Here is an 11237-nt window from a genome sequence, read left to right as displayed (position 1 = left end):
TGATTATATAATTTTCATTTCTAATCAAAGGGAAACACCGTCTTGATCGATTTCAATGGTAGCTATAATTGACCCCTTAATGATTGTAACTGAAAATATGAAACATCGAATTTACAATAATGACTTTAATTTATTCTTAAATATTCAAACATGTATGTTGATGTAAAATATAATTTCAATTGTCAATTTCTTATTTAATAAAAAAAGTTATGAATTTAAATTATTTATTTCAACTGTATTATTTTAAAATGTTGGCCTTTAAGCCGTGAAAACAAAAATTTGGTACGACATTATATCCTTCTATTTGTCTGTTTTCAGAACATTAACCTTCGCAATAGGCCAATTAACTTCGAATTTGGACATTTTTATTTTCAGTTTTTAATTTTGTTCATGGGCCAAGCATGTATTTGTTGTTTTTTTGTTTTACTCCTCAATTTAAGAAAATGCTCCCCAAAATGATAGAAAAATACTACTCTTGAAATTTTCAAAACGACAGCAGTGCTCACAGCAAAAAAAACATGGCATCGTTTGTCTTCAACAAATTATACTAGATGTCAGTACTTTCTATGTCAGAAAAAGCTTATCTCAACTAAATACCAACAGATATCGCTAAATATTTCATAACTTTTTTTGCCACTGTGCCTCAAAGGGCTAGTGTAGCTAATTTGAAGTGGAACCATTTTTATTCAAATTTTGTATGGAAAATTCACACCACTAGCAGTTCATGTATAGTATGTCAATGTATACGAGAGTCCGCGCACATGCCGAAACCATTCTGTCGCCCATTCGAGCACCTTGTCAAAACACAAACTAAACGATCACCTCAAACCAATTCCATTCCTTAGTTTGTGTCACAAGGAATTAAAGGTAACTGCGCGGAGATTCAACTAAATCGTTGAACAATTTTCTTTAAGTGCAAGAGAGAAAAAAATTAGTCAATGTTTTCCTTTCACAAAAAAATCTGAGAGAAGAGAACAACCTTACATAGCAATTTCAATAGTTTTCTCTTTCATACATTGATTGCGAAAATTTATTAGTTGTTTAAACCCATAAAAAATGTATGTATCCTTCTATGATACACGTAACTGCGCGCACTTCAACTGAATAGTTTCTTTCGTATGCATTTATTAGTGCGTTTCAGTCAAATGATTCTTTAAAGTTTGACGAGGTTAGTAGGATACTTCCAAAAGCGCATAATAATAAATCTTTCTCGTAAGTTTGTTTTCATAATTCAATTTGCTACTTTTTAAATGTCAAATGTATTTATGTACTGAAAAGCTGTGGTAAATATAATTTGTATCTAAAAACAAAACATATTTTGGAATTTTTTTATTTTGGATTATTATGTACTTTAATCATATCGAAGTGCGTCATCGTTTAAAAAATGGAATAAAGCCTAAGCCCTCATCAAACGGCACAATTATTTCAAATGCAATTTTGCCTCTTAAACAACGCAGTCACCGTCGAATGATATTAACCAGACTGCAAATGGAAATTTATACAATAAAGAGTAACATAAACAACATTGCAACGGAAAAGCAGCCACAGGAGCAGCAGTATCAGGAAGAGGAGGATTCTATGATGATCCTTATCGGAGTAAATCTTCATTCGAAGAGGTTCCTCTACACACAGCCTGCCTAACATATCTTGGTTTTTACCTACTCATGATATTGGGCTACATCAAACAATTGATGTGTGACCCAAAAGTAGCTAAAGAAAATAACCGAGAGGTAAGATGACGATTTGAATCGATTTGAAATCCACGAACTGACTGACTGAGTCTGAAACTAGATTTGTTTTCAGGGTTATGTTACGCTTTACGATGCCTTCGAGAGCTTCTATTCACGCTATATCTATCGGAGAGCTCGAGATTGCTGGAATCTACCGATTTGCAGTGTCCCTGGAGCAGAGGTAACCCTCAACTATCTCATAATCAAGGACTACGGTTGGACATTCGAGTTCACTGCAACAGAAACACCATGTCTGAACCTGAAGTCGTAAAACTACTTGGAAAAGAATCATGAATTATTTTATGATTCGTTTAATAACAATGTCATTTATTTGAGGTGTGAGAAGGTATAAGCATTAAGTTAGTTACTGAGGATCTATTATATTTCTATCACTAAAAATAAATAAGTAAAGTAAAATTGAAAGATGTTTTATTTTCATTCAAAAAAGTTAACATCATAAAAAGCGTTTTGGCAACCGAAAGGAAACCAAAAAAGAAAATCGCAGTCGTCTCGTAGCCACAATTTTTTAGTGGCATTTTGTTTCGATATTCGCTTAATTACAGGTTTATTCAGTGCCAATTTGTAAAAATCCATTTCCAGAAATTTGTATCGACTTATGATATTAAAAAACAAAAAATATATTTTACATAATTTTGTTTTCCAACAATATATCTACTCCTTTCTTTCATAAGCAAAAGATTAGGACAGATTTGAAACAATTTCGTTTCGTGTACATGAGATAGAAAAAGTAAATAAATGTTTCCTGTGTATTGCACATGCAACTTTTTCGAAACCAAATAGTTCGATCGTTAGTTGCACAAACATCGTGCACATAAGCAACTCCGCAAGTAATCAACGAAATAAACTAATACACAGGAAACATTTGTTCACCTTGACTAAATTTGTCTCTCTCTTGCACTTACAGAAAATTATTCAACGATTTAGTTGAATGCCCAAGCAGTTTCCTCGTGACACAAACTTAGCGCTTAGCCTAAGTAGTTGAAACATTAATTGTCTGTATCAAAGATAGTTTAAAATTAGAAAAAAAAAGTGAGACTGGAATTTGATAGACGCACTGGACTGACAAAAAATATGAGACTTGAAGATATTAGGACATATAATACATTTTAATCAAATCATAGGTTCAATTAAATTGTAAACACCACCAGCACTCAAGTAAAATGAATAAGATTTCACTTTTTCCAATTCCCAGTTTGAAATTAAACAAAACGAAACACTACAATCAACAACTCTCACAGAATTGTGACTATTTATTTTCAATAACCTCAGGAGTTCCATCTTTACGGTCGTGAATCGATTGTAGAGCATTTTACTAATCTCTGATGTGGCTGCAAAGAAAAAGTATAATGTTGTTAAATTTCAAGGTCTCTGTGGTTCAATTCTGATCAATTGATCATTGCCTAAAGTAGTATTCACATGAGCGCGACTAACGAACGACGAATGAATTACAAAATGTGAGTTTATATACGATTGAAGACATATTTCCACACAAATTCTTAACAAAACGATGGCAATATAGTTTCTATTTGATTTACGATACATACTAAAAGTATGTATAATATAATATAATATATTAATAAATTTAAGAAAACAAATTTATTCGTCGCGAAAAAAATTATAGTTGATACGAACTGTCAAACTTTATTCGCGTTCCACATCATCCACACCCGCAACGAATAAAAAATTCGAGCGTACTTAACCTCAAAAATCGTTCTTGTTTTGGTTTCGGTGGTGAATGGTATTCGGCTGTGGCTTTATTCGCGACGAATTAAAAAACTTTCATGTAAAAGAAACGTCAAAATCGACGAATATTCGTTCATTCGTTGGACGTTGGTCGTGCTCATGTAAATAGTGCTTAAGAGTGCATCGTTTCATTTTAAGTAAAATCGAAGGATGTACTTAGCAGGTCGCAAAAGATGACATCTTCAAGAATAACACTGCCCAAATAGCGGACTATTTTGTTGGAAAAAGCTATAATTCTACTACTTCAAGACTGAACTTAAAAATTAACACTTCTTACAAAAAGTGAAAAGTTCATACACAAGCTAGATAAACTTTTCTTTTAAAAAAACAGATAAAACACTCTTACATACATTCTAGTTTATTTTTTTTTTAATCAACATAAGCAAAACTTCAAGATTTTTTTTTTGCAAAATTTGTAAGCTACCAAACTGGCCTTAGAAACACGTTCTATATTCAACAAATAGCGGCCCCTTCCCATTTGGAATTTTGACAACTTATTCAGAACATTTGCGCAAAAAGTCTACTCTCCAAACAGACCCAATATAACATCGAATTTGACGACTGATTCTTGAAATTGTAATACAAAAATAAATGGTGTGATACCCTGTGGTCTGTGATTGTTGTGAATAGAAAATACCTAAAAAATAACTATTGTAGGTTATTAATTTAATTGAAATTAAGTGTAATTGGTAAGCAACAATATTTATTTTTGCTTAAATTAGAATGTAAGTTAAGGCATAGAATAGTGCTAGAAAATATTTGATTTTCACATCAATTAGTGTCTTGAGCTAAATGTTATAATAAAAAGTGGTTGTTCGTTGTTTAAACATTGCACCGCATGTCAAGAAGCAAGAACGGTGTTTATTTTTTCTTTAAATCGACATCGACATCGACGACAATCTTCAGTTCACTTCACTTCACAAAAATGCAACTCGAGCAGCAGTGTTTATTCGTCGTAGTGTCATTTTTTTCCTAGTTGAGATTGGGAATTTAATTTAGCATTTTCTGCATTGACCTACTAGGAGTAGGTGTCTGTGTAAATATTTTTAAAAATACAAATTCAATTAACTCCGATCATCGAGAAAGACGAAATCTTCAAATCGATGTAATCAAGACAATTTGATAATCTTTTCAATAGGGGTCATTGATTATTTGATAATAGGAAGAAGAATGTTTAATTTTTTTTTTCTTTCAATAAAATCAAATTGATTTTTTATTTAATTTAGTACAAAAACTGTTTTGAATAATTTATTGTCGTGGGTGTGTTTATTCTTAAAACATAAATCTTAAAATCGGTTTGTTTTTAAATGGAAAATTTGTATTTTACAAAAATAAATGAGTGTGTCTTCGAATAGAATCTATATTTAGTCAAGTATGATGAACGTTGGTTCGGTTGTCATTGGGAATTTTTGAAATAATGTTAATCTAATAGGTAGGTATTATAATTTTTATTGTACTTTTGTGAAATACAAAGTCCGCTGGAGTATGCCTTACGTGTTAAGCTAATATGTCTTGTAGGTATAGTGGGAACATAAAACTTAGCAAAAATGCTGAAGTTCATGTCATGATAAGAACGTATCTATAAACGATTGTATTTACCTGCCTATGCCTACATCACACGCAAATCTTAACCTATTGCATTATAGTACATGACGTCATAGCAGTTAATAGAATAATAAAACATTCAAATAGACTCCAAGTGATCAAGAATTAGTCAGCATGGCCTGATCTTGTTTTTCTGTAAAAGAATTTTACACTGACATGATAGTAGGTAACTACACTTGTCGCGGTTTGGCTTCAAAGTTAGCTTTGGTTTTTTCGTAACAGAGATTTAAATCGAAAGACATTTGAGTCTTTATATGTTATTTATAAGCTTATCGATACTTCCAATACTGTTTTACAAGAAATTTGTGTGTATGAATATTTAAGTTAAAGTTTATTGATGAAAATATAAATGTCAAGTTCTTACAACAATAAATAAACTTGTTATAGAAGATAATAGGTGGTGTAACACCTTAAACCTCTTTCGCTTATCAAAGGTCTCAATAAATGCAATTTTTGCATGGACATAAGTCTACATGGATCCAAGTAGGTACAGCGGTATATCTTTTTAAGTAGATTGCAACTTTAGTAGCCAGTTTATTTTGTTTATCCTCAATTAATTAATATGATTTTAGAAACAAATATGAGGATTTCGCTTTTGCTACACCTATGGAAATATGTAGTATATTTTTGTTTTATTTTACAAATAAATTATGACTTTCTTCGACAGCATTGATTTATTCTCAATAAGCTATTTAAGTCTTTTGAATCGGTTATATTAAGCTGAAATTATTGTATCAAACATGACTGGTCTGATTTACGTAGTCACAAGAAGAAATCAAACGGAGCCTGTATAAAGATTCTAAGTATAATATTGGAGACATTTTCTCCAGAATCAAATTTTACATGTGTTTATAAGAACCTGCTTCTTTGGGATCTTCTAACTCAAAGCCTGAATTTCTTTAAAAAAAAAACAATAGGAAGTTTTTATTATTGAATCAATGAAACATAATATAAGCTTAAAAAAATAATCTCTAGAAATATATGCTTTTATTTTAATAAACAAATACGATACCAATGATGTCTTAAATTTATTTTCAGCAAAAGAAAATGGGATTACTTGTATAGACATTTTTAGGACACATAAGAATATGAGTTGCGTTAAAAGGTAAAATTATTTTATTTTTAATTTTATTTACCAACATCTAAAATAATAAAAATTACTTAATTTATTCACTAAGAGTAACAGTATTAAGCAATTTAGATTGAACGTGGGATATTCCTTTGGGAGAGATGAGATTATCGCCTAGAAACGATCCCCATGTGTCAATAAATTGTTTTGTGTTGTAAAAGCTTCTTCCTTTAGACTTCAGTCTGGTTTTCTGTTTTTTTTTTTTTTTTTTTTTGTTCATTAATTGTTCCTGCCCCATTTCAATGAGCTAATTCAACAATAAACAAATAATTTACTTCTTTCAGATTTGTTAAATATCCTGTTGCCTTAATACGATCTGCAATTATAATTATCAATAATATTTATTGCATTCCAACTTATGTAATATGGATGACTTGTTTGTGGCCATTTAAAATCGTTTATCCAGGATTTTACAGCAAAGTTGAAGGAATTTTGTTCTCATGGCTTCTAGCAGTTGTGGCAATGTGGTCTTATTCAGCTGGATATGACAGTAAGTGAATTAGATTAATTTATTCTGAAAACCTGGTATATTTTAAAGAATATGAATTAATTCGAATTTCAATTATTATTTTCAATATTCTAGTTGTAGAAGTAGGAGATGATATAACTCCTTGTTTGGATAAACACACTTTAGTATTAGCTAATCATCAAAGTACGGCAGATGTTCCGTTTTTGATGGCAAATTTCAACTCTAAGCCAAAAATTTTACCAAACGTTATGTGGATAATGGATCGTCTGTTTAAATTTACAAATTTTGGAATAGTCAGCGTTATACACGAAGATTTTTTTATTTCATCGGTAAGTAAAAAAAAAATGTTCTTTTTAATTAATTTAGAAGATGTTCCTCACATCTCTACTTCTAACTTAATAGATGGTTATTTGGTCTATTCATCAAGGCTATAACCCTAAGAGTTATTGAGATATAAATAAAGGTCAACATTTTTACATTTCAGGGTAAAGAAAATCGGGAGGCATCGATACAAGACCTAAGGGATCATCTCGAGCATTCCTACAAGAAAAACGATCGAAAATGGATTATATTATTTCCTGAAGGTGGATTTCTAAGGAAACGTAAACATATCAGTCAAAAATACGCCCAGCAACGTGGTCTCCCTCATTTGGAGCACGTTACTTTACCCCGAATCGGAGCAATGAAAGCTGTCATAGATGTTTTGCATAATGACCACAATCAAAAAGGTATTTCATTAGATTTTATTGTTTGTATGTACACATACCACATACAGTGGTGTGAAAAATAATAGGTGCAATATTGCATAGGTTGAAAAGGTTTTAATTTCCTTAAGAAAGAGTGAAACAAGTACTACTTAAATGATACATAAAATATGTCACATGCTCTTGTATCGCGTTATTGCTGTTTTACGTGCATCCAGTCGTTGCTTTTGATTTATTAACCCGTTTATATCAACCGTTTTTGAAATTCGCTGCGTAAGAAAATAAGTGCATTAAAATGAAGTCACTCTCATTCGTCGTTTTAAGTGAAGAGCAGTAACTTGTTAGTTTGTTTATCACTTGTTTATAGATATTAATTATTTTTAATATTTTTAAATTGATTTAGAACAAGTAAAAATGGGCCGTAAATGACATTGTTCTCATCAGATTAGAGAAGTTATCAAAAAGCTTCGAGGTGAAGGAAATACCTATAAAACAATCGAGAAACTGGTTGGTTGTTCTGAAAATATGGTCGCAAATGCCTTAAAATAGACCAAAAAACCCGAGGAAGACCAAGAAAAACTACCTACTAACTACAAGGGCTCTTAAGACCAACCCGTTTATTAGTTCAACCCAAATAAAAAAGGACCTTAACCTGGATTTGAACACCTCAACAATTAGGAGAAGGTTGCTGGAAAACAAACTACCCTCTAGAAGGCCGAGGAAATGCCCATTGCTAACTATTCGACATAGACACTTTGCGCAGCAGCATCTTCTATGGAGCAAAGAAAAATGGCGGAACATCTTATGGTCTGACGAGTCAAAAATTAATTTATTTGGTGCAGATGGTGGTAATAAGTTTGTAAGAAGACCAAAACTAAAAGAATTTGCATCAAATTATACAGTTAAGACAGTCAAACATGGCGGCGGAAGTGTGATGGTATGGGGATGCTTTTCCTGGTTAGGTGTTGGTCCAATATTCTGGATTAAGGCACATTTTAAAATCAGCAGGGTACATAAATATTCTGGAAAATGTAATGTTGCCGTATGCTGAGAAAGAAATGCCCCTTAGGTGGTCATTCCAACAAGATAATGACCCTAAGCATAAGTCGAAGGCAGAAAAGACGTGGTTTATGACGAATAAGATCGATGTTATGGAGTGGCCGGCCCAGTCTCCGGATCTAAATCCAATAGAGAACAAAAAAAACATGCCTCAAAAGAAGAATTATGGCAATCAGTAAAAAAGCTTGGGAGTCTTTTCCTGTTGACAGGTGTCAAAAGTTAGTGGACTCAATGCCAAAAAGGTGTCGAAAGTGTTCTAAATAATAATGGATTTGGAACAAAATATTAAGTATGAAGTACATTATACATTAAGAAAATCCTTGAAAATTTCATAGATTTTCTTATATTTTCAGATTACTTTGAGGTTCAAGTTCTTACACCTATTTTTTTGCACATCACAAAATTGTAAAAATTCATCTGTGGATCAAACGGAATTGTTTTTGTTATATTTTTTTTATATAATTTCAAAGTGGATTCAAATAAATAAATTATGTTAATTTCACACGTCTGTGTTTCCATTTACAATTTTTATATGCGTTTTTGAAGATTTTTCAGCACACCTATTTTTTTTCACACCACTGTATATACACATACCTCCTTCTTAAGAAAATTTTTATTATTATTTTGTTCTGTTTTTTTACTTTTTTCAGATGAACTCAACTTTCTTGATTATATTCTAGACATAACAATTGCATATCCGGAAGGAGTTCCGTTAGGTCTGCTTGATATTTTAAATGGATTTAAAGGATCTTGTCAAACTTACATGCATTACAGATTGTACAAAATTACAGAGGTAAAGATGGTCTTAGTTTTAATTAATAATCTATGACGTACGAAATAGTCGAGAAGTTGATAATTTGTTTCAAAATAAAAAAACAGTTTTCAATATAAAACAAAATTAATTTTCAGGTCTTAATGAAACCATAAATATGTAAAAAAAAACCTTCAAAGTATATTTTTATTTGTTTTACTAATGTTAATACAAATTTTGTCTTTAGGTACCTAGTGAAGAAGAATCACTCACAGAATGGCTATATCAACTATTTTACGAGAAGGAGAGCATTTTAAAGAACTTTTACGAAACAGGATTATCAGATGCTGTTAAATTAACTTCGCAATTAATACGCCAAGACATTCTGAGACTTGTCCTTATAAATGCTTTTTTTATTACATCGTCATACATACATTATCAAATATTTCGCATCCTTTTAATGCAATATTTCTTTATAAGCCGAGTTTATATTCAAGTTTCCTAAATTTTAACTACTAATCAAATTTTATACTACGATGCAAAGAGATTTCTCACATTACACAAACATACACGTGTGTTGGGCAACCGGGACTGTTAAATTATGTTAAATGCATGTGCCTAAATCCGGATCTAATAAAGTGAATGCACAATATAAATAAAATCAATTGTCTATTTTGTTAAATTTATAAGTAAGTAGGAAAAAAAAAAACATAAAAGTAAATAAAGAAATTTATTAATCAAACAATGTGATACTTAAAATAAATAGTGTCGTTATATTTTAAACGAATTAATATTAATGAGGTAGTAATAATTATTTGATGGAAAATGTGTTACATTGGAAAATGGAGTCTTATGTATTGGACAAAGACATAGGTATGTCGACAAAATAAGAAATAAAAATATGCAAATTTGTTTTATATCTTAAAAACAGAATCTAGCATGTAATAAAGTATGGTTTTGAATGAAAAATGATCTAAGTATTTTATTCATTGATACATCTTATTCTCAAAAATTCATTTAAAAAAAAAATGAAATGCACGACTGGGTCGCACGAACTTGCTCCTGTATGCAAAGAGTCTGTTTAAAAAAGTACCTATATAAGATTTAAAAATATACCTGTAAAATAAGTTTAACTTCAAAGATATAAATGACATTTGATTGGTCAAAATACCTGTGATTCATCCCAAGACATAACTCATCCTAGGATAACTTATTTAGGAAAAGAAAAATACTTGAAAGCATACTTATCGAAAACAATTGTTCTAGTTCTTTCAAAGCTTTTTCCTTTGGATAGCTTTATTTAAATTTCATATTAGAAGAACCAAGACGGAAAACAAATTAGCTGAAGATAAGAAAAGGGCAGAACATGTATGTTTAAATTGTAAAGCTATCGTTTATTGGTTTTGTAGTTAGGTAGATGTCTAAAACGAATAAAGTATATTTATTAGCTTGCTCAGCTTTATGTAGATGGATAGGTAATGACATGACATAAATGAATGAAGGAATGTTATTGGTAGGTAGAAGTTGCTTACTACAATCCAATCACATTCCTTCTTTCCTGCAAGTTTTCATGGAGTTATTACGATCAGTTTATTTCTTTCGTTTAATTTTAAAAGGAACAAGTACAAGAAATTGCTATTCATGAATTGTTTAGTCAGGCTCTTATGCGTTTTGGATTTTAGTTATGAAGTGACAGTTAAGCAATAGTTGTAGAGGTTGTATGTATACGTTGAAAAAGTGAATCTAATAGAAAATACATATACCCACTCTTTCTGGTCCGTTTCTTAAACTTGTACTAAGTTGACAGCGTTATGAACCCTTCAGTGTGGCCTTGCTTTGTACAGATTAAATTCTTTGTCTCAAATCCAAAAAACCAAGACTCTCAAAACAACAACATAATAACTTAAATCAACCACAAAATCTCTCTTCAGCTCGCTCTTCTTTAAATGACTTTCTGATGTACTATCAAAACACCGGTGGACTTCGTACCAAACTTCACTAAGTTCTTCTCTTTTCAACATCAATT

At 31.0% G+C, this 11237-nt stretch overlaps 1 protein-coding gene across 5 annotated transcripts; it reads left to right on the top strand.

Moving 5' to 3' along the window:
- Nucleotides 1-4025: 4025 nt before the first annotated feature.
- LOC129946467 (acyl-CoA:lysophosphatidylglycerol acyltransferase 1-like) lies at nt 4026-10183 on the top strand. Of its 5 annotated transcripts, none has more exons than XM_056056653.1 (7): nt 4026-4183; nt 6138-6204; nt 6513-6718; nt 6812-7026; nt 7182-7425; nt 9111-9253; nt 9459-10183. In XM_056056653.1, exons 2-7 carry the CDS (start codon nt 6188-6190, stop codon nt 9714-9716), a joined length of 1083 nt encoding a protein of 360 aa, XP_055912628.1. In that variant the 5' UTR covers nt 4026-4183; nt 6138-6187; the 3' UTR covers nt 9717-10183. The 5 variants fall into 5 exon arrangements, with proteins under 5 accessions (XP_055912628.1, XP_055912631.1, XP_055912632.1 ...); XM_056056656.1 differs by lacking the exon at nt 4026-4183 and adding an exon at nt 4327-4518; XM_056056657.1 differs by lacking the exon at nt 4026-4183 and adding an exon at nt 4327-4530.
- Nucleotides 10184-11237: the final 1054 nt, after the last annotated feature.

Source organism: Eupeodes corollae, chromosome 2, assembly GCF_945859685.1.
Source record: "Eupeodes corollae chromosome 2, idEupCoro1.1, whole genome shotgun sequence".
NCBI classification, from domain to species: domain Eukaryota; kingdom Metazoa; phylum Arthropoda; class Insecta; order Diptera; family Syrphidae; genus Eupeodes; species Eupeodes corollae.
This window is presented reverse-complemented; position numbering and strand designations above follow the sequence as displayed.